Source organism: Cetorhinus maximus, chromosome 21 (assembly GCF_964194155.1).
Source record: "Cetorhinus maximus chromosome 21, sCetMax3.hap1.1, whole genome shotgun sequence".
Lineage (NCBI taxonomy): Eukaryota > Metazoa > Chordata > Chondrichthyes > Lamniformes > Cetorhinidae > Cetorhinus > Cetorhinus maximus.
This window is the reverse complement of record NC_135899.1, coordinates 49,184,689-49,211,229: the sequence shown is the minus strand read 5'-3', so window position 1 is coordinate 49,211,229 and position 26,541 is coordinate 49,184,689. Positions and strand designations below refer to the sequence as shown.

Sequence of the window (26,541 nt, the reverse complement as noted above, 5' to 3'; positions counted from 1 at the left end):
AATATATCACCCCCAATACCATAAACTCTTAGCTTGTGCAGTAATCTTTTATATGAAGCCTTATTGAATACCTTTTGGAAATCCAAATACACTACATCTACTGGTTCCCCTTTAACCACCCTGCTTATTGCATCCTCAAAGAGCGCTATCACACTCAATAACACTGGGATCCTGTTAGTGCGATCTATCACTAACACTGGGATCCTGCCAATGCAATCTACCGCTAACACTGGGATCCTGCCAGTGCAATCTACCACTAACACTGGGATCCCGCCAGTGCAATCTACCGCTAACACAGGGATCCTGCCAGTGCAATCTACCACTAACACAGGGATCCTGCCAGTGCAATCTACCAAAAACACAGGGATCCTGCCAGTGCAATCTATCACTAACACAGGGATCCTGCCAGTGCAATCTATCACTAACACAGGGATCCTGTCAGTGCAATCTATCACTAACACAGGGATCCTGCCAGTGCAATCTATCACTAACACAGGGATCCTGCCAGTGCAATCTATCACTAACACAGGGATCCTGCCAGTGCAATCTATCACTAACACAGGGATCCTGCCAGTGCAATCTATCACTAACACAGGGATCCTGTCAGTGCAATCTATCATATTCACCAACACTGGTTTGTATTGAAATTCCCATTGACCAGCTCCTACTCTCTCCTAATGACAATCCATTTGAGATTGAAGTCCACACTGTTTTCCCCATGACTGAGGTGGATCCTGTTTTTAGATCTTGCTGTTTCCACATTCGCCCTCCCAGCCTGGAGGCTGAGAAGAGTCAGGTTGCACTAGAAAGCAGCAGGGCTGGAAGGGACTGGGTGTGTTGCCGTCTGCAAGGTGAACAATGCGGAACATTGTGAAAGCTGTCCTGTTCCATTTCCACACAAATTCACTTTCCTTTCACCCAAGAAAAGCAAGTTTTCATTAAATGTTAGCATACTCCCAACATGACACTGCCTGAAACATAGCTCATTCCATTTCAAACTTGGCATTCCCCAACCACCACCTGCAGCGAAACAGTCAGCACAGAGGATCAAATAAATTCAATCAATTGGAACATAAGATTGTGAGCAGGCTTGACAGGGTAGATGCTGGGAGGATGTTTCCTCTCATGGGGGAGTCTAGAACAAGGGGCACAGTTTAAAAATAAGGGGTTTCCCATTTAAGATGGGGATGAGGAGGAAGTTTTTCTCTCCGTCTGTGGAATTCTCTTTCCCAGAGAGCAGTGGAGGCTGGGGCATTGGATATATTCAAGGCTGAGTTAGGCAGGTTTTTTGATCTATAGGGTTATGGGTGACAGGCAGGAAAGTAGGGTTGAGGCCACAATCAGATCAGCCATGATCTTACCGAATGGCAGAGCAGGCTCGAGGGGCTGAATGGCCTACTCCTGCTCCTATTTCTCATGATCTTATGAAATCATTAACAGGAACGGAAAAGGTTGGGCTGGTGATAGGGTCACTCTGCTGCAGCACCAGCTCCTAACCACACCCATCACCATCAACGTCACCAGTACAAGCTCGTAAATCCAAAGGCAGCCCAGCACTAGTCCCCATTGCTTAGTGACAAAAATATGCACAACATCCACAAGCTTTGTGCCACTTCCTCTTCCCCCTCCCTGCCCAATTCCCCCACCAATGTGAGAGTCCCTGCTGTCTGGTGAAAGCTATTACACTTTAAACCAGCAATGAGCCACCAGCATTTCTGACTGAGTGCACTATGGAGCAGCACTGAGGCACTACAAGCAGAGGGAGACACAGGGCTGTTAATTTTCATCAGGCTGCCACGTAAGGGACAGTAATCAAAGTCGGCTGTGGATCTGAATAGCAGCATGAGATTCTGGCAAACACACTCAGTATAACATTCCTTAAAAGGGACAATGTTGGTTTATAACATTTTTTAAGCAGGCTAGGTGCTATAAAACACCAAAGACCATGGAACACTGCCCCTTTAAATTGCAACATCCTGTGTACTATTATTATTTTTGTAAGTCGGGAGTTTCAACGACTGTTCCAAATCCGAATAGTCGGAAAGTTAACAGCCCTGGAGAAGGCGCCTTGGAGTCTAACGGGGGGGAAAAAGGGGACAATGAAAGATTCCATACTTCTGCTGGGGGAATTCCAGAGTGTGGCTGAGGACTTGGAGAGTCTTTTGTTTAAGATGGAATCCACATGTTTGGGCAGATTGACAGCCGAGATAGAGCACCCCTCTGACCCTGGAAGAGAATGGAGAGACAGACAGGAGAGAGAGAGAAATAAATACCATCAAGTCTTCCTCAAATGAGCATCTTTGGGACAGACTTCACCTGGTGCTGGGTGGGGTGGGGGGAGGGGGGGTGGTGGGTTGGTGATGGATGATGGGGGTAGGAGGAGGGGGGCAATATGAATGTTGGAATGGAAGGATTTGAAGATGGTATCATTCATTTAAAGGATATATCTGCAATCGCAGAATAAGACAACCATTTGGCCCCACCAAACCCAGTCCTTCCTCAAAGTATGTACACCAACAACTTTTCAATCTCCCAAGAACAAAACTTGTAAAAAAAAACACTCCCTAACATCTTAATCAAATCAGACAAAACTCAAGAATATTTCATCCCAGCATTGCCACGATCAAAGTGTTGCCCTCCAGAGACAACATTCTACAACCAACCATCACCCCACGATTACTGTTTTGTCTCATCATCCCAATCATTGCCAACACCGTAACTTGACTCTTAGCCAGATTTACCTGTGATTTAGCAGGAATCAATTGACAGCATCCACTGCTTTTTCTAGACCAGCCAGCACTGTGTATAAAACGTCCCTTCAGCCTTTCGTCTCACTTATTCCTCTAGCTCTGAGAATATAACCTCAGTCCCGCACACAATTTACGTCAAGTCATCTCTGGCTATCCATATATTAAACACCTGAGTCATTTCCTCTCTCAACCTCTACTGTTCAGTGCGAGTCTCTCCTCATGAACTCCAAGGCCCACCCGAGAATCATCCCATCAGTTCTTCTCTACTGCTGTTGGCACAGCTGAAAGGCTAGGACTAATCATCTCCTTCAATGCCAACATTTTGTACAATACTCTAAACACACCCCAATATATCAACATCCTTCTGACTGTAGGATGCCTAAATAATACTCCTAATATGGCATGGCTGCACTATCGGAAATTGGAATAGGAGCAGCAGTAGGGCAAATGCTTTTAAAGTGCTTACTTGGCTGTAAAACACTTTGGCGTGTCGTGAGGTCTTAAAAGGTGCTATGTAAATGCAAGTCTTTCTCTTTTTTAAATTAGGTTATGGCTCATCTGTATCCCATCTTCATTTATGTGTCTTTACCCATATTCTTCAATCTTCTTATCCATTTATCAATCTCAGCCTTGAAAATTCCAATTGAACCCCAGCATTGACAGCCTTTTGGGAGAAGAGAGTTCCAGATTTCCACTGCCCTTTGTGTGAAGAAGCGTGATCCTGATTTGGCTCCTGAACTCGCTTTAATTTTAAGAGCGTGTGCCAACTCGCATTCAATTACCCTGAGATACATGCCAGAGTTGATGAACTTCACAGTGGCATGGTGCTTTCACTGAACAGTCATAGGTGAACCCTTTTCCCTCTCCATCTTTGTTGGTGATACTAAACAGCTAAGTCTTGCTATGAAGTGCAGTCCTCCATATGTCTGCAAAAGGTCACTTACTGTAAAATGACACAATTCCACCACCTTGACTGCCAAGCCCTCTTGCTAATATATCATCTTGGTGTCCTTTCCAACACTCTGCTGATACTAGGTTTGGATAAAAGTGCATCACCCAAAGGTAAATTGGAGGTCATGGGTCTGTTACCAACAGTAGTTAAGCAAGCAATAAGTATGATGAATGATGAGTAAAAAATAAGGAGTGTGTCACAATATTGGCTTGTACTGGTTTCAGTGCAATGTTCATTGAATAAACTGTGTTACAGCACGGTAGAATTTTAGAACGTTACCATCTAGAATGAAGCTGTTTGAACTGTCTGGCCCAATGGTTTTCTCTGCAGAAGCCCCAGCTCCCACCTCCTGCTCACGCCCCACAGTTTCAATTTTGCAAGGTTACTTTGTGTACAATAATCACAGTGCAATTCTGGGACAATTCTGCCCCAAGTGCGGTAGCAGGCAGGAAAAAGTGGGAAAAAGCCACAATGGTGGCTTTTCACACTGTATCGTCCCAATCCCACCTCATTTATCATGCATTCCCAGGAAACACACTGTTTCGCTGGTGGGCAGCCTCTGATTTGCCCACCATGCTATCACCTCACTGTTTCCTCATGCCAGGCGCCATATTTAAAGTGCAGTCATATGCGCACCTCTCAGTGCTTCCAGCCCAGCACTGCTACACAGAAGACATGGCCTCAAAAGGCAAGACGACTGTAGCCCCCCCCAATTCAATGAGGCGTCCCTGGACCGTATTTTGGATGCCGTGGAGGCCCACCATGATGTCCTCTACCCCTGCTTTGGGTGAAAACCAGCAAGTAAGGTGACAAATACAGTATGGGATGTGGTGGCAGCCATGGTCAGTGCCAATGTCATGCAAAAGAGGACAGCCACCCAGTGCCGCAAGAGGATGAATGGTCTTCCCCGTTCCACCAGGGTAAGTCACTCTTCTCATCACTCTCAACTCTCACACTCACAAACCCATCACACATCCACAGGGACCTCACACCTCAAAGGGCAACATCACTAACTCTCACACACAACCTCACATCCCCATCAGGCTCATATCCTCTGGAGCTCGCGTCCTCATCCTGTCCATGGCTCCGCTCACCACACAAACATTCCACACAGTGCCATGTATCCTGCTCACACTCTCTCCATCTGTTTTCATACAGAAGAAGCCTGCTCACATCAGCAGAATGGAGAGGTCCCAGACAGCACTGCCAGGGGTGGAGTGGCCCACTTTAGGCCCCTCACTTACTTTGAGGAGCGTGCCACCATGCTGACTGGTGAGGACGTGGACCGTGCCTGCAGCGATGGTGAAGTTGGCAGTGAACACCACGTGAGGATCGTGCACCACATCATCCCTCTCTCAACACAACTGTGAGTGCTCTCTCACCTGCTTTTGACTCTGCTGCCATGCCCTCATTATCTCTACTTTGGTTCATAGGGAGCTCTGCCAAGCGACCGACACCCTCAGCCAGCCAGTCCCTCAGCTGCATCCAGGTCCTCACCTCCAGCTAAGAGGACACCTCTTCCATTGAAGAGCTAGAAATAAGCAGCCTGGAAGACCCATCACAGCGCTTACGCACACTCTCCAACAGCGCAGAGATACACACCTCGGTGAGGCTAGATCTAGAGCAGGCTCAGGTTCACAATCTGGTGGTCACCGCACGGATGTGTGTCCACAGCAGGAGGACGCAGGTTCAGCTGAGCTCCCCAGCACTCGGAGGACCGCTGGGCAACAGGCATCTGTGAGGTCCGAGTCAGATAATGAGCCTCTGGATTCGGTTTTCCAACTCATCGTGGAGAGTCAGCAGAAGGCAGGGGAACATCACGCAGAGCGGTTGGAAGCCCTCAACAGAGCGGCACGTGCGTCGGAGGAGTGTGTCTGCCTGCTCTCTGATGAAGTCGTGCCTACATGTGTAAGGACGTCTCTATGGAATGGATGGCGGACACCATAGAGATCCTGGTCCAGCAGAACGCAGGGATGCACACAGAACTGCACTCCAATGCGGCAGCCATGAGTGACTTCTTGCAGTGGCAACGCGAGAGGGAAACGGGGCACCTCGATGTCCCTCCAGGTGCTCCTTCCCCTCAAGGAATCACGCTGGGGCCCTTGGGTACCTGAAGGGAAGAGGGATGGCAGCTGGACACCCCAGGTCATCTAGTCAGGAATCTCAGAAGTTGTCCTCTCCCTCCAAGTCCCTTTTCCCTGTGGCCCTCTCAACCTTGTCCTCTGTCACCTCAGAGGGAGCAGCTGGTCTGCAGGAGGGCAGCCAAAGCAGGCCGGGGCCCCCCCAGACCTTAGCTCTCCAGAGGACCCACGCCGAAGTCATCAGAGACAATAGTGCCAATCATTTCACAGGCTGTCTCACCCATTGCTGCGGATGTCAGGGTAGCACCTAGAAGTGTTAGGCTTAGAAAATTACGAAATTCTGATCACAAGTGGTTACACGGGTGAACACATTTTGTCACTTTATAATCTGAAAATGTATTCACTTTCCCTGAATAATGTCAGCTTAATTGACAGGCTTCGCGATTCCTCCCAATGCATCCCCACCACTAGCTGTTCAGCTGCATGCAGCCGACCCACGAGTGATTCTGGAGGGAGAAGTGTGAGTGTGTGTGAGAGTGTGAGTGTGTGTGTGTGTGTGATTGTGTGCGTGTGTGTGTGCGTGTGTGTGTGTGTGTGTGGCGCGCGGGCGTGGGAGGGCCTTTCGGAGCCTCATGCAAACACTCTCCCAGGCATACAGATCCTTTCTCCACCACACTCATCTCAATGTCCCGAGCATTTTCAGTGCTGCCTGCTGGGGTTCACTTCAGTTGTCCACCTGAGCTGACCTGCATTGTCGCCCACCCACTGATCACACTCCCATGCTGCACCTGTTCCTGCGCCCCAGGAGTCTCTTTTCACTTTCGGGTTTAGAAACATGGTGCGTGTAACATTTGTCTTCAGCCGCCCCATCCTTTCCCCTCTCCCAGTCACCCATGTCCTTTCACCTATCACTGTCGAACCCCCGGGCATCACCTTACACCTCCCCACCGTCACCTACCAGCCAGAACCCTTTTCTTTTAGGGATGTCCAGGTGAATGTGCACATTCCCTACCTTCCCGAAAATCCCATCCCCATTGACCTCCCCGAACTCCTCCTTCCCACCCTCAGGGTCCATGTCTGCCTCCAGGTCCCCACCAACCCCACTCGCCGTCCCTTCTACCGCTACCATAACACACTCACCCTCCCACCCTACCGGCTCACTCTGCCCTCTCTCATTCTCTCCATTCCCTCCTACTGCGCCCACCCTCATTTCGCTCCCTAGGAGGCAGTCATTGACTCCACCGACCTCCCTTGCATGTTGACCTGGACATCCCCCTCCTTACTCTTTCATCCCCCCACCCCCGGACTCCTTCCCCCACCCTCCCCCGACTCCTTCCTGCCCCCTGATGCCCTCCGCCCTCCTTCCACCCCCAACAAAGTCCTGCCCCCCCCACCCCACCAAACTCCCTTCCCTTACACCTTCCTCCCCAGTTGCCATGTTCTCTCCTGTAACACCCTCCCACCTCACAACCTAACCACACCCCCCCACCCCCCGATACCTTGGTTTCGCCCCCTCCCAACCTAATCCCCCCGACACCTTTGCTCTCCCCCACCAACCTCACCTCACCTCCCCACCCCTGCCTCCTTCATTCCCCCGATCCCAACCTCAACTCCTCCACCAACCCCAGGTACACATTCCCGTCCCAGTCAAACGTACACCTTCGTCTCCACCCCCTTGACGATCATCTGTAGCAGACCATGGCCGAGACACTGATGTTGCGAAGCAGACCCTCAATGGTTATTTCCACCTTCCATGGGCGGCTTCACGGCGGAGCCATGTCCATGAGAATCCACCCAGCATGCAATGCACATTCCTCCAGGGTCCCGTTGCTGTTGGGCTCCAGCATCTTCTGCTACTTGGACGTCCATGAGGTGAGCAAGGCTATGACGGTAAGTCCCAACTTCTGCACATCACACTTGTCAAGATGTGTTCTGCATCGGCGTCTTTTCCTGCCGATGTGGGCAGTAAAATTGACGTGGAGGGATGATTCTGGTGAGCTGGGCTTATAATGAGATGCAGACGTATTACAATGAAGTTCCCAACATGCGACAGTGTGAAAGACAGACAGAGCGGATGATTGCAAACTGGTTTCACGACGTTGTGAAGCCGATTTTTGGCCTTGCTGCCACATTGTCCGCTCACGCCCACCATGACGCCCATCGTCAGCGGGCACGGAAAATTCCGCCCATTGCAAATTTTTATAGTGAATCACCCATTTGTAGTTCTCAATACAAGGATATTTTTACTGGTCACTGTTGCAATTAAAGGGGCATCAGACAGCCAGACAATCCCTGTATCCCTCTGAGTGAGCAGCATTACCGTGCAGTCTCTCCTTCCCCTCCCCTGAAGGCACTCACTTTTGCCGGGTATATTTCCAGGCAGAGAGCTTCTTCCCATTCTTCATATGGGATTTTAGACCAGGAGAGTCGATGGTTTACTTAATCAAATGACTTAATCAAGTCCACCTTGGTCCCGTCACTACCTCAGGTCTAAACGCATGGACTCCCATCAGGAACTGCAATGATAGACAATGGGATCACCCATCCTCATTCTAATCTTGGGGCACTGAGGCCAAATACAGGCTCCCCGCTTCTAATTCAATACATACTGGGGATAGTGCAGATGTGTAGAGATGTTTCCTCAAATGGTTCAGTCCCGCACTGGGCAGTGTCCTCAGCCTCTGAGACTGAAGTTTCTTCCTCTTTTATTTGCACAAGTGAGAAATAGAAATATTTTTGTTCAGAGGATTATAACAAAGTGATTCACTGTAAAATTATTACATTTCCAGCTTGTAAATTTGTCGTATCTATAACATTATGACCAAGCTTATTCAGCTTGACTGGTAGCAACTGTTACAGGGGGAAAGATCTCATTCTTATTTGCAGTAGATGTCACAGAGACGCACTTTGGTGTTCAAGGTGCAGAATTTAGTAAAGTCTAATGTATAAAATACTGTTCAGACTATAGCCTACAGAGACTTGAGCACAATAACTAGGCTGATACTGCAGTGCAGAGTGAGGAAAAGCTGCAATACTGGATGTGTCAATAAAACAGCACTCTCTATATTGGCTTAGAAGGGAATAAGATTTAAATTAAATAAGCGGCAGAGTTTGTCTGTATAATTAACTGTTTAATCGTGAGAAACCACTTTGTGGGACTTTAAAGCAAAGCCCTGTATGTCTTATCAATTCATTCAATATAAAGCATTTGGGACATCCTGAGGATGTGAACGGCCTTAATAAATGCAAGCTCTTTTTTTATATATTGAAAAAGTGTCAGTGTATGCAAGGTATTTTTCTCAACTCTCCCCTCCCACTCCAATCTGGGAACATTGAGGAACAGTTTCCAATCCTGGTGATGCCACTTGTCAACATTTCTAGTGGGATTGCAATATTATCCACAATTGAGGAGCACCAAAGCTGACACTTCTCCTTGTGGGGGGAAGGGGTGGTTACCCATGAGGGTGATGATCAGTCTGCTCAGGAACTTTCAACCCTCCTTGGGCACAGTTTCTCCAGTGAGGCACAAAGGCTACACTGGATTATCCATACAGGCATCATTCAATGGAGCAAGTGCTTCATCAAATCCAGCATTGATACATTACATCACTGAGTACGTACAGAGTTATACCATTGGTTTCACTCACATTGGATGCTATTCTTTTTTCTGTCCCTCCCTTCCCCTCCTCAACCAACCTACTCCAGCATTACCCTGGCTAAGAGGACAGCCAGGGTAACTGCCTCACCCCCCTAACCAATGTCATGCTATAACCAACCACCAAGAGGTGCCTGAGAGCAGCACCATAGTCACTGCCCAAGAGAGGAGCCCATCTGGACCAGTTCATTTGACTTCCACTTTACCATCCAAATGTGTCCCAAGTTTTAAACAATCTTTCTCCAGGTGTTCCATTCATAAATTCAAACTTCTTTGTTACATCTTCTCTTGCCCAGTATGGCTGAACAGCAGTTTCATGGCTTCTCACACAAGTTGTGGACTTTTGGATTTGCACTTAAACTGTTGTACATGGTGGAGATACAGCTAAGGAGTCTGAGATTCCACGGTGACAGCATTTGAACGTGGCTGTACCACCATGTGTTGTCCTAAAGACAATGAGGGAGGCAAAGGAAAAGCTGCAGAGAATCTACACCCATTGTGGTCAAAACAAATTCAAAATGGAACAACAACAAACCAGCTTTGGGGACATCAATGGCAGCAGAGGGCACACCTGGGCAAAGGGACCCCAAATTCATGACAGGTTAGCTGTACCTGGACATCCTAGACCTGGGATAAAAAGGGCCCAGTTCTTCAAGGATTGAAGGGAATACACCAACATACTGTGGTGGGTAGACAATATAAACTCAATGGCACAATTTTATAGAGGATGCAGGAGCAGAGAGACCAGGGGCATATTCACATCTACAAATTTTTGGCAGTAGTATCTTTGGTAGTTGAGAAGGCTGTTGATAAAACATACAAGGTCCTGGACTTTATAAATTGAGGAATTTGAATACTTCTGAAAAGAGACACATGTTGCCGAAGCTTTTCGTCTTGCATTCATCAGGACAAATGCAAGAATGCCAAATTTCAAAACATCAGTGCAATTTATACCACAGGAGAAAAGGGTGCTGATTGGTTAGCAAGTCAACTCTGATTGGCCAAGGTGTTGCCATGATGAAAGCAACAGGGAACCATAGGTTATTCAAGCTCCCAGGTAATTCAAAAAAGTCGCAAGGCTTGAACATATTTCTATTGTTTGCAGAGAACAGGTCCCTGCGTATGAACATATGTCGCTTCTAGCAAGTGTAAATGACCCACGTTACGAGCTTAACTGATTATCTTAAATTGGTTGTTAGTGTAGCTATTGGCACACTCAGGATTGTTCAGCAAGTGTGGGATCCCAGTAGATGATTTATTTCAGGTTTTGCAAGTGTGGGCTGGTTGAGTATGGTCTGTATTTTGCCTATTACAAACACAACCAAAGGAACAGGTTGCTTACTTTGATCAGCCAATCGCTGGAACAAACAGTTGGCCGGTCTATGCGACACTTATGCTCTTCTCGACACTCCTCCCATCTTTCCTCATTAATTCCATCAGCATAGCCTTCTACTCCCATCTGTCTTGTATGCTTACATACAATAGATCGCAATGTATAGGTTGAGCCTTGAAGTTTCAAGAAATCCCTCCAAAAACGGGGTCAACCCAAGTATAAAAAGTGAACCGCCTGTGTGGGTGGTTTCCATTTTGAAATGTGGAAAAGACACAAACATGAGCCTTGAATGGCTTGTTGAGACACATGTCCAGACGTTGAACTATAGATGTTCAACCCCCTGGTATAACTGCAATGTGAGTGTTAGTTATTCACAGGCACCTCTTGATCTCATCATTAAATGGACTCTGAACATATCCCACACTAATAAGCTGTGTTCTTTACTTGGGCCACCAGGACGCCTATTCCACATTATCAATCCATAACTTCACTCCTTCCTCATTCACTCAACCGTCGTCATGGATATGCACAAAAACTCCTGCAGGGAATTTGATTTTCGGCACGGTTTGACATTTGAAAATTGCTATAGGCTTTAATTTCATTTTGTCGGCCATGCAGCCTAGTACCACCGTGAATTTTGCCTTCTTACACCCTTTAATTTTCACCAGAACTGTCAAGCCTTTCCACACCACAGTTTGGCTGCTGGGCAGATCAAAATTCATGGGCGTATCATTCATGCTGCCGATGAGACTTAATGGGCACACATCTTTTTGCCGCCATCTAATAATGAATCGTTGGAAACTGGTAACTATGGCATTAAGGTCATTTGGTAGTCTCTGAGCGATCTTGGTCTTCTGCTGCAACACTAGACATTTACGTTCCATAAAGCAGCTACACCAATTAACTGTTGCTTTAAAATCTTTGCTGGATTCGGTTTGATTTGACCCACTTAAGTGTGTATGTGGGCATTGTATTTCTGGTGATGATGTAACCATTTTGACAATTTTCAAAGGCCTATTCTAATAGATGCTTCTCAAGATCAGGCCAGTGACTGGTCTTGGGCATCTTCTTCAGCAAGAATTCCTCCTTCTTCCATTCTCGCACCAGTTTTTCACTAACACTGAATTCCCTCGCTGTAGCACGGTTATTTGACTAGCCAACAAATGTTATGACTTTTAGCTTGAAAGCGACTTTGTACTTAATTCTTTTTAGCTGGAGGACCCATTTCAGTTCATTGTTCGCCATGTACGGTCTGCTCTGTGTGGATATGTCTTAAACTCCCCTGCATCTTCTAGGTAACACAGCTTGTATGGTCTACTTGATTCCATGCACCGACTTATAAGGTGAGTGAAACATGCATTTCTGAGGTGAAAAATTGAGGTTGACTCCTAATGTATATAACATGTCTTAGCCGAAAAGGGGGGCCAACTTATGCACTGAGTACAGGCCTAAACATCATTTTTGGCGCAAAAAATATTGGGTTGTCTCATATGTGGCGTTGACTTATATGCCTCAATCTATGGTAACCTCCCCTTAAATGTGCCTGTGCTAGTCTCATCAACCACTCCATGTCATAGTGAGTTCCACATTCTCACCACTTTCTTGGTGACCGTCTTATATTGATGGCCTCTAGTTATACACCTCCCCGCAAGAGGAAACATTCTCTCTGTATCCACTCTATCAACACCTTTCATCATTTTAAAGGTCTCTATTAGGTCACCCTCTAGCTTTCTTTTTTCAAGAGGAAAGAGCTCCAGCCTGATCACCCTTTCCTGAGAAGTATAAACTTGCATTTCTGCTATCATCCTTGTAAATCCTTTACGTACCCTCTCCCATGCTTCTATATCCTTTTTATAATATGGTGATCAAAGCTGTACACAGTGCTCCAAGTGTGAGCTAACCAAGGATCAATGCAAGTTTAGGATAACCTCTTTACTTTTCAATTCTATCCATCTCGAGATAAACCCGAGAGCTTTCTTTCATTTTTTATACTTTATTCACCATTGTTACTACTTTGTGTTTTGTGATTGTACTCCCAGATCCCCTTGCTCCTCAACGCAATATAGATTCTTATCTTCCAAGGAATATTCAAATTCCATATTTCTTACCAAAATGTAATATCTTACTCTTATTTATGTTGAAATTGAAATTCATTTTCCATGGCATTTGTTGCAGGTCTCGTCAGTGTTGACTATTCCCCTCTGTCAACCCATTTTGGTGTTATCTGCAAATTTAGAAATTGCGTTTTTGATTCCAGAGTCAAAATTGTTGATATAAATTGTGAACAGCAGTGGTCCTTGCACTGATCTTTGTAGCACTCCCACATCCCACCTTCTGCCACTCTGAATCCTTCACCCCTAGGCTCTGCTTTCTGTCCACAAGCCAGCTAGCCATCTACTTTGCTACTTGTCTCCTTAATTAGTGTTCACTGATCTTATTTATTAGTCAATTATTGGGCACCTTATCAAAGGCATTTTGGAAACCGAGATAATTACATCGACTGCATTATCATTGTCCACTCTCTACAAAGAATTCAGTGAGGTTGGTCAAGCTAAACTTTCCCTTTTGAAATCTGTAAAAGGAAGATTAACAGAACCACCACTTTTTAAGGGTTTCTGCTGATTTGGAAGAAACTTTCAACAACTAAAATTTACAGCCATCCAGCCTATCACATAGGACAAAGTCTCATCTACGAGCATACGAATTAGGAGCCATACGAATACGAATTAGACCATTCAACCCCTCCAGCCTGCTCTGCCATTCGATAAGATCATGGCTGATCTGATTGTGGCCTCAACTCCACATTCTGCCTACCTCCAATACCCTTTTACTCACTTGTTATTCAAAAATCTGTCTACCTCTGCCTTAAAAATATTCAATGAAAATCTCCAGAGTGTGTTCAACCTCCATTGCATAGCATAGTGCCACTGCCATGCCAAGTGGGACAAACCAACAACAGTTCTAGTAGCCCAAGAGCAGGCCTTCAGGAAATGCTGTAGGCCACCATAGTCAGCAGAATTGTTTATCACTATAATCTGTTATAATGTGGCCTGACCTATCACCCACTCCTCCAGTACCATCAAACCAGAAAACTAAAAGTGGTTCAATGTAGATGTTGAGGGCTGTGCCAGGAACAGCACCAAGCATACCTTACAATGACACGACTACCTGCATACTAAACATCAAATAAAGCATGTAACAGATAGAGTTTACCAGTTCCATAATCCAACAGAATAGCATAAAGATTTTATGCCCTACAAACTTTGGTCACAAAAGATGCTGGAGCGTTAGGAAACAACAGGAGGGGTCAATGAACGTCCTGACTGGTTAAAGTGTTTGAAGTGTGTTCAGCCATACTTGTTGAGCAAATGCTCCTACTTGGTTTCTGTCTGCGATTCCTATCGTCACCCATTCCTAGCCAACTCAGATCACATTAAGGCATTAAGAAGCTGCCGACCAGACTGGACACAGTCAAGCCCATGGGCCCTGACAGCATACCAGCAATGGTATTGAAGACCTGTGCAGCAGAGGTAGCTTCTCCCCTAAGCGAGCTGTCAGTATAGCTATGACAGTACTATCTACCCAATGACGTAGAAAATGGCCTAGATTTGTCCTCTTCACAAAAGGCAGGAAATAGCCATTTCCTCTAACAATGGTAGAAACTCAGCAAGCTTACTGAGAGGGGCAAGAGCAGCATTGTCCATAGGAACATCCAAACCTCACACAAGTCGCACAATGTCCTGGAGCTCCCTAACAATCAGTGTGGAAGCACCATCAACATAATCAACTGCAGCAGTTCAAGGGAAGGCCCTTCATCATCTTTTCAGAGCAACTAGGGATGGGCAATAAATGTAGTGTTGACACTATTAACCATATGCTGAGAATAAACATCTTCGTTAGCAGTTTATTTTGTCAAAACCTCTCATTAACCTTCTGCTGTTTGTAAAACATGGGAGCTGGGCTCTGCTGCTCCTTCATTGCCACTGAGCTTTCAATACAATCAATCTCAGTCCCTACAGAGCAGATTTTAATAATCCCATCTAAGAGTAAGGACATAAGACTATCTGGATCACTCACCTTATTGGATGGGCGGAAGGAGGAGGGGGTTTAAAAACATTTGGACATCTCCATGTAAAGTAAACTATGAAGCTGAAATTCATCCTGATATTATTATAAAAATGTCTTGGAGGTGCTAGGTGACACACAGGCAGGTAGGTGGACTAATGGATGGGCAGTCCTGCTTTCCTATTTTTGCAGACTAGGTTGGAACTCAACACAGACCAAAGGAATAAAGAGTCTCACCCATTCTGTCAGCCATGAGAGAGAGTTACAATGGGTAACTTCCAATTCTTGGGTTAAGGCAGAGCATGGAGGCAAAGTAAGAGGGAGCTTAACCCTACATTGAGCCTGTGTTATAACCAACATGCAGGTGCTGGATGGAATGACACTACTGTCTGCATCAGTGGCCAAATTTTTAGCCACCTTGTCCTTCAAACTCCGTCTCTAAGCGTCCTCATCTCAACAAAGCCTCTCTCCACCTGCAGAAGCCTCTTACAAACTGACTGTGTTTGCAATCACCCCCCCCACTCTCCCTCCCTGCTGCTTCAGTAAAGCATCATGACAAGTGTTGAAAGGCTCCATTAAACATTAAACAGTAGATGTAGTCACAGGGAACATAGCTGCACTATTGCATGATATGGCATTGGGTACAGAAGAAAAACACACACTCACACAGAAATATATCATGAGCTAACCATGCAATACCAGTGGGTATTTCCATTAAATGGACTCACTCTCTTTGTGCGCACTCAGGGTATGGGGGAGGGCTCCTGTCCATGACCACCTCTGCTGACGGATCTCGGCCCAGGTTTTCTTGGTCGACCGCTGTACCACAGCTTCGTAACGCTCCTGCAGAAAGGCATGAGAGGAGGGTGAGAGAAATGACTCGCGGACAGTGCCTAAGAGATCACAATCAGAATCAGCATTCAGGCAATGGATGCCTTTCTCTTACTTTTTCTCTTCCATTTAAGCAAAATTGTAGGGTTTACTTGAATGGAAAAAAAAGCAACCAACTGTTAAAGCTTTTTCTGGTGCCAAATGGATTTAGTTTTAGAACTTGCCTTGATGGGATCTGAACTCACAATCTCTGGGTTAGTGGCCAAACCAGGACCAGCTTCCAGACTCTCTTTTGACACTCGCTCTATATAGTGTAGGTGTAGTATATTGCAAGATCTGAGCATTTTGTTCTATTGCCCTCTCTGCTGCATTCTCTGTTGGGGAGGGGTAAATAAAGTTAGTTCAATAATGGCTGCCCTGCGGTTGAGCATGTGCTAATCTTAATGCAGTACACAACAGAAAAATGGCGATGAGGATAGAATAGAATTTTTTTTAACATTTCATTCAAGAAGTTAAGAACTGAAGAATGTTGTGACATACTTTTTGAAACTCCTAACGTTGATTTTGAGAAGGTTTGAGCGATTTGAAAGATTGCCCCGTGTGTGCATATTGTGTCCAGGCACACAGTGAGTCAGCATGTACCGTAATTGAAAAAACAGCACTGAAGACATATCTGGAGACAATGGAGGAATTCAACCCTAACAAAGAGGACTAGTGTAATTATAAACGAGGGTTACAGATTTAGCTGAAAGCGAATAAAACAGAGTAAAGTAAATGTTTGCCTCGCCATGATGGGGCTCAATGCTTTTGAGGTGATGTCTAACCAGTGTTGCCTGTGAAACCCATGTACTAGTGACTACTATAAAATTAATGAGATTCTGGACTCGTATTATGAAACGACTAAGAATTAAACTGCTCTATGAGTTGCATTCCATCAAAGGAGGCAGTTGCCAAGTGAGACTGTCGCAGATTACATTCTCGACTTAAAGTCCCTTGTTACTGTGAGTACGGCGCGAACTTAAAACCAATGCTCGAGACACCTTTGTAAGAGGCCATAAGAACAATAAAATCCAGTTTTAAAACCCAATCTCTTGAGCAAAGGCAATAGGCTGATGTGGAAGGAGGCCTGCGAATGAGGCCACAGCCCTGGAAATGGCAGAAAGAGATAGTTGCAAATTGCAAGAGGGTTCTTTTCCTGAGCCGGCACGGGAGGTCCACTGGATTTCTGTGGGTTCCAGGTCATGGCAGCCAAGTTCACAGTCTCAGAGTCAGAAATTTAGATGTTACCATTAGTATGGTAGCCACCAACCATTTAACAGCCCCATTTCCGGTCAAAGTGCCATGCCTGTGGGAAGGTTGGTCACATCCAGATGGCATACAGGAGTAGAGGAAAGAGTAATGTTCCAGGTCATGGTAAAGCACCAAGTCACAGCCATGCACCAGGTCAAGGTTGTGGTCGATCTAAAGCTAGCGCAGGAGTTTGGGGGCCTCCAAATGCACATTGCTGGAGATGGAAACAGAAGTTGATGTTATTGAGCAGGAAGGTCAAGAGTTGTATTCAGTCAGAGAGCAAGAAAAAAAGTACATGGAAGATGAGAGTAATAGGTCTAAAGATATAATTCAAGCACCCACAGTAAAAATGAAAGTCAGTGATTCACAAATTAGTTTCATCACTGATACAGCTGCAGCCATGTCTGTTATCTCAGAAGGAGAGTACAAGAAGTCTCCAAATCACATGCCCTTCTACAAACTGGTCTGAAATCGACTAGTTATTCAAATAACAGTATTCCAATGCTAGATCAAGTTAGTATTAGAGCGGAATATGATGACAATTCCTATTACTTGCTATTAGTAGTAATAGAAAAGAACAAGGTCACCCTGCTGGAAAGAAGTTGCCTTAAGAAGACATGGTTAAACTGGGCCATGTTATTTCCAGTAGGGATCAGGAAGAGTATGTCTGTCACTGAGGAAGTGCTAAGAGAGCACAAAGAGCAAGGAGGGCCAAATGATAAAAATTAGCCATCAGTACAATATTAAGTATTGTAAATCAGCAGATCATGCAAATACTGATGTTCTTTTGATATTTCCCACGAAGACTGATTCATTTTTAGCCACTGAGTTACCTGTGAATTACTTTACATACACAAATGAAATGCCAGTGAAGAAATTCACAGGGATGTGGTATTCAGTAAAGTGCTCAATGTCATGAATGGCTGGCCTAGAGTGTGATGATGAGAAATTGCAGGATTATTTTGTAGAGTGATGGATATGTTAATGAGATAATGATGATATCCAAGATGTAAAGTTGAAATCAGTAGTCAGATTACAGAGAAGCTCCAAGAGAGCTAGGCACAGAATAATTTGTGTCCTGAATACCATGTGCTTGCCCTAAAGTCTTTGTAAATAGAACTTAATAAATTGTTTGAAAGAAACAGTGCCTTGTTTTTGTTAATTGTTACAGCAAGTGGACAAATGTTAAATCCATGCCCAATACCATAATTGCCAGAACCATTGAGGTTTTGAAAAGTTAGTTTGCAATTAATGTGTTACTGGAGGTGTTGGTGTCAGATAATGGTCCAAAGTTTACGTCAGAAAAGTTTTACTCAGAAATATCTGAGTAAAAATGGAGTCAAACGCACTCTAATACCATCATATATCCCAGCGTCAAATGGGACTGCAGAAAGGATTGTAAAGATTGTGAAGAGGTCTTTGTAGAAATATTTGCTGGGTGACAAGCTAGGCAGTAATTTCTAAGTTTCTCTTCAGCACAGGCTAGACAAATTGTCCCACAGTCTACAACAGGTTGGTCCAGAGAGGGGCATGTAGTTGGTCCCATGGGAGGTGGTGAGGGGCAGTTGGGAGTCACATGAGGGGTTGGGGGAGGTCAGTACAATAGTTACCCAGAAGTTAGAAGTGGTATTAATTCTACTGACTTTTCCGGAACCATCTGATTTGAGTTTGCGATTTAAATCGCATTTTCGGATAGTTCCCAGTGCAGGGCAATTGCCAATCAGAAATTTGAACTTTCCGCGCAATTGCTGTGCAATCCTTACCTGGAGACTTCTTTGGGGGGTGGGGTTCCCCAGCACATCTTTGGGCTACCCCCCAGACTCGCTGCCCTGGAGCTCAGAAGTTATGGACCAATGGTTTAGTTATATTATCTTCTGAGAACTTATGTACATGTACCATTTTACATTTTAATGCACAAGTTGTTTTTTTTAAGTGGGGGGGAGAGTGTAGTATTGCAAGATCTGAGCATTTTAGTAAATTCTCTTCTCCACTGCCCTCTCTGTCGGGGAGGTGTAATTAAAATTAATTCAATAATGGTGGCCTGCAGCTGAGCATGTGTGGGTCTTACTCAGTGCAATACACAACAGTAGGGAAGATTTGGAATCCTTAAAAGCAGTTGTCTAAAAGCTTGGCATTCCCCAGATTCTATCCCCTAGGATTAAACTAATCGTAAGGACAATTTGACTCTTATGTATAGTAGTGAATGTAAGAATGGAGCAAAGTTGGCAAATCCACCAACTAAAAAATTCTGTCACTGCCATCTAGAGTCTTACAATATGAAATTGGTCTTCCCAATAGGACAAAATGGCTCATCAATAGAAAACAAAATGCATAAAACAAGGGTAGATACGCTAACACCCTTATACACTGCAGCCGTGGACCAATTTAACTCTTTTAAATATTATTCACCATAGCAACCGGTCCCAAAGTCACGTGGACAGAGGAAAGCAAAATGATTTGCTGTCATGTGTCCTTGTTCATAAGTCACTGAAAGCTAGCATGCAGGTGCAGCAAGCAATTTGGAAGGCAAATTGTATGTTTGGCCTTTATCGCAAGAGGATTTGAGTACAGGAGTAAAGATGTCTTGCTGCAGTTGTATACTGTTGGTGAGACCACATCGAGGGTGTTGTGTACAGTTTTTGTCTCCTTATCTAAGGAAGGATATACTGGCCATAGAGGGAGTGCATCAAAGGTTCACCAGACTAATCCCTGGATGGCAGGACTGTCGTATGAGGAGACATTGAGGAGACTGGGCCTATATTCTCTAGAGTTTAGAGGAATGAGGGGCGATCTCATTGAAGCATACAAAATTCTTACGGGCTCGACAGGGTAGATGTAGGGAGGATGTTTCCCCTGACTGGCAGGGTCTAGAACCAGCAGACACAGTCTCAGAATAGGTAGGCCATTTAGGACTGAGACGAGGAAGAATTTCTTCAGTCAGACAGTGGTGAATTTTTGGAATGCTCTACACCAGAGGGCTGTGGAGGCTCAGTCATTTAGTATATTCAAGACAGAGATCAATGGATTTCTAGATGCTAATGACCTCAAGGGATACGGGGATAGTGCGAGAAGATGGTGCTGAGGTGGATGATCAGCCATTACCTCGCTGACCGGCAGAGCAGGCTCGAGGAGCTGAATGACCTACTCCTGCTCCCATGTTCCAATTTAGTTACAATATTATTTCTTCAAAATTAAGTTCATAGTACTACTTAGAAAAAGCTCATCTCTGGTTAAAAGTGAGTTGCAAATCTCAAAGGTTTTTTACTGCAGAACAGGCTATTTCAGTTGGACCTCCTCAAAAAGTCCTCAGCACAGAACTCTTGTTTTGCCACATACCGGACTCACTGGCTTTGCTACATTCATTGTTGCCTCCCCTCCTAAAGGAAATGGATGAGGTAACCGTCTAGTGACTGGGCCAAGAACCATTGAGTCTCTCATCATATTAGAGTCCAAATATCAGTGAAGGCTACAATTCAAAACCAGATTTTAGGCTCCCTAGAGAAAGATGCTACATCTGAAACTGTCAGGCTTCCAATGATGCTAAGTTTTGCAGTCAGGTTGAGTGATACACACCTTATTTTTCTGAAGCTTTATTCGCTGCCGTTCCTCTAGTATAGCTCGTCTCTTCTCTATTTTCAGCCTCTGTTCTTCTAACCTCCTCCTCCGATCTTCCATCTGTTTCTCTCGCAGCATTTTTGCCTTTTCTTCCCTTTCCAGCCATACTGATTTCTTAGCAGCTGGCAGAAAAAAGAGCAAAGAAGAGAAAGAAAGAGAGATACAGAAATAGAGGAAGAAGGAGAGAAGGGAGAAAGGAAGAGGGGAGGCCAGTAAGATAGAAAACGGGAGGGGGATCAAAATAGAGGAGAAGGAAGGAAGGAATGAAGCAGGGATAAAGTAAAAGAGATAGATGGGGAGAAGGGGGAAAGGAAGGAAGGGAGGGAGAGGAAGGAAGGGAGGGAGAGGAAGAAGAAAGGAAAATAAGAGACGGAGAAGGAAGGAAGAGAAAAAGAGAGAGGGAGAAGAAAGGTGGGGGGAGAGGAGAGAATAAGAGGAAGAGAAGTGGAGAGAAACATAAAAAAAAGGAATGAAGAAGAGAGAAAGAGGATAGGGAAAAGTGAAAGAGAGAGAAGGAGAAATAAAAACAAAGATGAACTATAAGATGTATTATTTGTGAACCACATGAAACTGGCCAGAGACCATTTCCTTCCCTCCCTCTATCCAAATCAGTAAATGGAAATCCCACAGATTACAGGGTCTGAGGGGGAGGATTTTCAGCAAAGGAAATGGAACCATCATTTATCTTATAGGAACTGAAGCAATGCTCTGCTTATAGCTGCACATGCCATCGTCTGAGGATTGCTGGAGTCCTGAGTAAGAAACTGAGGTAGGGTTGTTTAGAGACACACTCTATTGTGGCCATTTGTGTTCAGAGCTGGCCCATGATAATGATTCCTGACCTCATTTTTTTTTAAAAAAAAGAGGGTAGGAGAGAGAAAAATGGAAACACCTGTATTTATATAGCACTTTTCATGATAACCAGATGTCTCAAAGCGCTTTACAGACATTGAAATACTTTTGAAGTGTAGCCACTGCTTTAAGTGCTGGAAACTCAGCAGCTAATCTGCGTACAGCAAACTCCCACAAACAGCAACGTGATAATGACCAGATAGTGTTGATTGAGGGATAAATATTGGCCAAGACACCAGGGATAATTCCCCTGCTCCTCTTCAAAGTAGCACCATGAGGTCTTTTACATCCTCCCAAGAATGGAGATGGGGCCTCAGTTTAATATATCATCTGAAAAATGGCACCTTCGACAGTGCAGTGCTCCCTCAATACCTCACTGGGGTGTCAGCCTAGATTTTTGTGCTCAGGTCCTAGAGTGGGATTTGAACACAAAACTTTGTGACTTAAGGGGTAAGAGTGCTACCAACTGAGCAATGGCTGACAGTGAAATAATGAAGTGTTCCAAGTGGAGACTGAGTGAATATTCCACATGGAGAGACCTATGGAAGTGCAGGGGTCAGGGAGAGTGGGGGGTGGGAGGAGGACCAACTGAGTAAACCAGGGCCGCTTTCACTCACCTTTGGCAGGCTGGATCTAAAGCAGCATTGCCAAATGCCTTGGATTAGGCCATCTAGATAGTGTGATATGGGGCAGGAGGATGGAAGACATGCTGGGCGAGATCAAATATTGTGTATACTCACTCCCTCACACAGTGGGCTTTGGAGATACATCCAGGTGAGATCGTATACTCACGTCAGGTTAGGCAGGTACCATTGTAGGAAAGATACCATCACAGGGCAGGTACCATTAGGCCCTGGGATTATCTGAGAGGGGTAAATAACATCAGGGGTGAGGAAGGGGAGGACAGGTAGCATCTCCGCTAACTCAGCAACAAATTTTAAACAAGGAGATAGGTCACTGCACACCTGGGGCAGGTAAACATCTCACAGCCAGATCAATTAGTACCCTTCTCAATAATGGTCAGGCAGGAGGGGGACATGAGGCTCACTCACTGAACTGAGCAAGACTGTGAACTTTATATTCTCCAGTTTGGGCTTCAGGAGCACTATTTAACAAGGCAACTCTTCACCACAACAACTGGCCCCACAATATTCAAATGAACAGAACTCCATCCCTGGATTGTGGAACAGATGTGGAGGGGAGCAGGGGAAGGCATGGGGACTCTCAGTTATTGTCAAAGTTTCTCCTCCCCCTCTACTAACATATCCAAGTGACCATTTTTCATATGCAAGTCTGGACAGTAAGTATTGCCAAGCTATTCAGCAATGGGAACCATCACGATAAGTATCAATCCATTCTGCATGTATACAGTCTCTACAAAGCGCGCATGGTTCAAGTGGGAGCCCACTACCTGCTCAAGGGCAACTCACAATGAACAATACATGCCCACTTTACCATCGATGCCCACATACTGAAGCACACCAACATCGAAGGTCCTCGCTTCAATCCCTGATCTGTGTTGAGCGAGCCAATAGCCCCGCCTGCAGTGAGCTACTATAGCTGGAACTCAAGAGAGACAAAGGAAACACAGTCAAGGCTCCCTGAACTGACGGCTCTCCATGGGAATTAGATAGATTTCTTTCCGTAAATAACATTTTGACAAATGGAGCCAAGGCGGGTTAATGGATTTGTGATACAGATCAGCTGTGGTCTAATTCAATGAACAGGTGCAGAAACAAAAGGAGAGGAAAACTGGCAAAAATAATTGTTGCTATGGTGGGATGAGCTGGGAACTGAAAAGGTCTTCGATGACACTGAGATCTCCTTCCTTGTGAAACTCTCTTGTGTAAATGGAGGAGTTCCTACCATCAACAGCCTGAAAGCCTGAAGTCAGCTATGGGGAGGGAGAGGAGGAGCTGGCATTTCTAAAGGACCTTCCACTCTCAGGGAATCTCAAACTGCTCCACAAGCGATAAATTACTTTGGCAGTGTGGTCAGCTGTGCGTAATTGAGGCTTTACTGAAAGATTCTAATCCTTGTTCAATTCTTCAAATCAGTTTTAGCTTCTCACTCCTGTCCGTTAATCAAAAGAGTTCTTAGAACCAGCCACGGAAAGGAAACAGCCTCACATTTTTATCATCCATTCAGATATGGCAGGCCAGCTTTAATTAACTGGGTAAATGGATGAACATCTTTCATAATGAGCTGGGTGAGAGTTTCTCCGAGGGAATGAATTTTACTGAAGATACACTGATTTAGTGTAATTAAATCACTTGCTCAGCCTGGAATCTGCAAAGATCCAATTAGCTTTTAAGGAGTTTACTTCTGATGCATTAACCGGGGTATGGGAATCATTTTTTAAGCATTTAAGAACTAGGAGCAGGAGTAGACCATACGGCCCCTCGAGTCTACTCTCCTTGGGCTTCAACTCCACTTTCCCACCCACTCCCCATATCCCTTGATTCCCTGAGATACCAAAATCTGTCTAATCCAGCCTTAAATATATTCAACCTTCCGGGATAGAGAATTCCAAAGACTCGCAATCCTTTAAATGAAGGCATTTCTCCTCACCTCAGCCCCAAATGATTAACCGCTTATCCTGAGGCTGTGCCCCTGTATTCTAGATTCCCCAGCAGGAGAAAGGACCTCTCAGTGTCTACCCTAACAAGCCCTTCAGAATCTTAGTTATTTCAATGTAATCATCTCTCATTCTTCTAAACTCCAGAGGATATAGACCCAATTTACTCAGCCTCTCATCATAGGACAACCCTCTCATCTCAGGAATCAATCTACTGGACCTTCAATGTACTGCTTCCAATGCAAGCATATCCTTCCTTAAGTATGGAGACTGAAGCTGTGCAGTGTTCCATATGTGGTCTCATCAAAGCCCTATACAATTATAGCAAGAATTCTTTATTCTTGTTCTCCTATCCCCTTGTATGAAGGTCAACATGCCATTTGCCTTTCTATAACTGTTTGCTGTACCTGAAAGGAACACTTTGTGTTCCTTGTAAGAGGTACATCCAATTCCCACCAAACATCAACATTTACAAGTTTCACACCTAAGAAATACTCTGCTCTTCTGTTCTTACTACAAAAGTGAATAACCTTACACTTCCTCAGATTATACTCCATCTGCCACCTTGTTGTCCATTCCCTTAACCTGCCTATGTCCCTTTGTAGCCTCTTTGAGTCCTCCTCATAATTTACATTCTCATCTACCTTTGCTTCATCAGCAAACTTAGATACATTATTGTCTGTCTCTCTTCATCTAAGTCATAAACATAGATTGTATATAGGTGAGGCTCCAGCACAGATCCTTGCGACATTCCATTAGTCACAGCTTGCCTACTTGAAAATGTTTAATTTATCCCTACACTCTGCTTCCTGTCTGTTAACCAACCCCCCCCCCATCCATGCTAATATATTACCCCAACTCCATTAGAACTTGTGCATTAGCCTTTTGTGTGGCATCTTATCAAATGTCTTTTGGAAATCCAAGTATACTGCATCTACTTGTTCCCTATGTCTACCTCAACAGTCTCAAAAAACTCTTAATAAATTTGTCAAACACGATTTCCCTTTCAAAATCACATTGACTTTGTTTGATCTATGATTTACTAAGTATATTGTTAAGACTCCCTGAAGAGATTCCAGCATTTCCTCAATAACTGATGGTTTTTTGTGTGTGTGCCATTCCTGCAGTCCAATAGGTTATCTGGTACTTCCTTTGCCATCCAATCTGATTCTTCGGTGAAGAACGAGGAAGCACTGCAATATCAAAGTTGCTGCCTTTCAGATAACACATTAAACTGAGGTCCCGTCTGCTCTCAGGTGGGCAACAAAGATCCCATGGCACATTCCTCCAACTAAATATTGGGAAGATGGAAGTCATTGCCTTCAATCCCCACCACAAACTCCATTCCCTAGCCATTGTCTGCATTCCTGGCAACTGTGTGAACCTGAACCAGGCTGTTCACAATCTTGGTGTCATATTTGGTCCTAAAGCAGCCATGGGCTGGATTTTATGGCCACCCCACAGAATGTGCTTCAGAGGAGGCTGGGGGTGGTGGGGCGCTGGGGCACATAAAATATGACAGGCCCACCATCTTCCTGCCCACCCTGATCCATTCTCCATAAATGCTATTTTTTAAAAAATTAACAGGAAATTGAGCTTGTTAAGTCAGTTGACACGAATATGATATTGCCCACACCATAAAACGTTTGGTGTGGACAGGCAGGTGAGAGTGGGGAGGCCATTTTTTTTAACCCAGCTGGTTAAAAGGCGGGAAAGGGGAGTGTATGTTCTTTGTTGGGGTAGAGAGTCTGACCTGTGCGCAGCAGGGGCACCCACTCCCTCAGATACACCCAGATTACACCCACTTTGTCATTTCCCATGTGTCCACCAAAACCACACCCCCCACCACCCCCCAGTCCTTAGGCTCCCCAATCCCTCCTGTCCAAAACCCCAAACTTACCTCGCTCCAGTGGCTATGTCCACTTCATCCCAGGGCCTACTTGCAGTCCCAGCAGCACCCACTACTGAATTTTGATGCTGCTGGGACAGCTAGAGATGCCAACCAATCTGATTGGCTGGCAGCTCTTGAAGGTGGGACTTCCTCCCACCGAGGGGCAGAAGTTCTACCCTTACCGCATGGAGTGCATTATGGCTGCAAGGCAGTCTTGTTTAACGTCTGTCGGTTCGTTTCTGCTCCAACACCAAGACTGCTTACTTCTACCTCTGTAACATTTCCTGCCTCAGTTCATCTGCTGCTGAAACCCTCGTCTATGCTTTTTTTCACCTTTATGCTTGTCTATTGCAATGTGCTTCTGGCTGGCCTCCCACATTCTACTCTCCATAAACTTGAGATATTCCAAAATTTTGCTGCCCCTCTCTTGTACCAAGTCCCATTCAACCATCACCCCTATGCTGGCTGACCACATTGACTCCTGGTCCAATCGTACCTCAATGTTAAAATCCCTTATCAAATTAAAAAATGGCCCTGCACCTCCCTATCTTTGTCATCTCCTCTAGCCCCAGAACCCTCTAAGGTATCTGTGCTCCTGCAATTTTGGCCCCTTGAGCATCTCTGATTTTACTCACTCCGCCATTAGTG

General features: G+C 45.1%; 1 protein-coding gene across 4 annotated transcripts in view; it reads right to left on the bottom strand.

Annotated features, from left to right (window-relative positions):
- map7d1a (MAP7 domain containing 1a) overlaps positions 1-26,541 on the bottom strand; it is a 245,899-nt gene that overhangs the window by 42,163 nt on the left and 177,195 nt on the right. For 2 of the 4 annotated variants that reach the window (XM_078566934.1, XM_078566935.1), the window contains exons 4-6: positions 20,531-20,694; positions 15,565-15,679; positions 2,116-2,226 (exon numbers count right to left, since the gene is read on the bottom strand). In XM_078566934.1, coding sequence (XP_078423060.1) covers positions 2,116-2,226; positions 15,565-15,679; positions 20,531-20,694 — 390 coding nt within the window. The remainder of the gene's footprint in view (positions 1-2,115; positions 2,227-15,564; positions 15,680-20,530; positions 20,695-26,541) is intronic. The other 2 variants (XM_078566936.1, XM_078566937.1) reach the window with 1 other exon arrangement.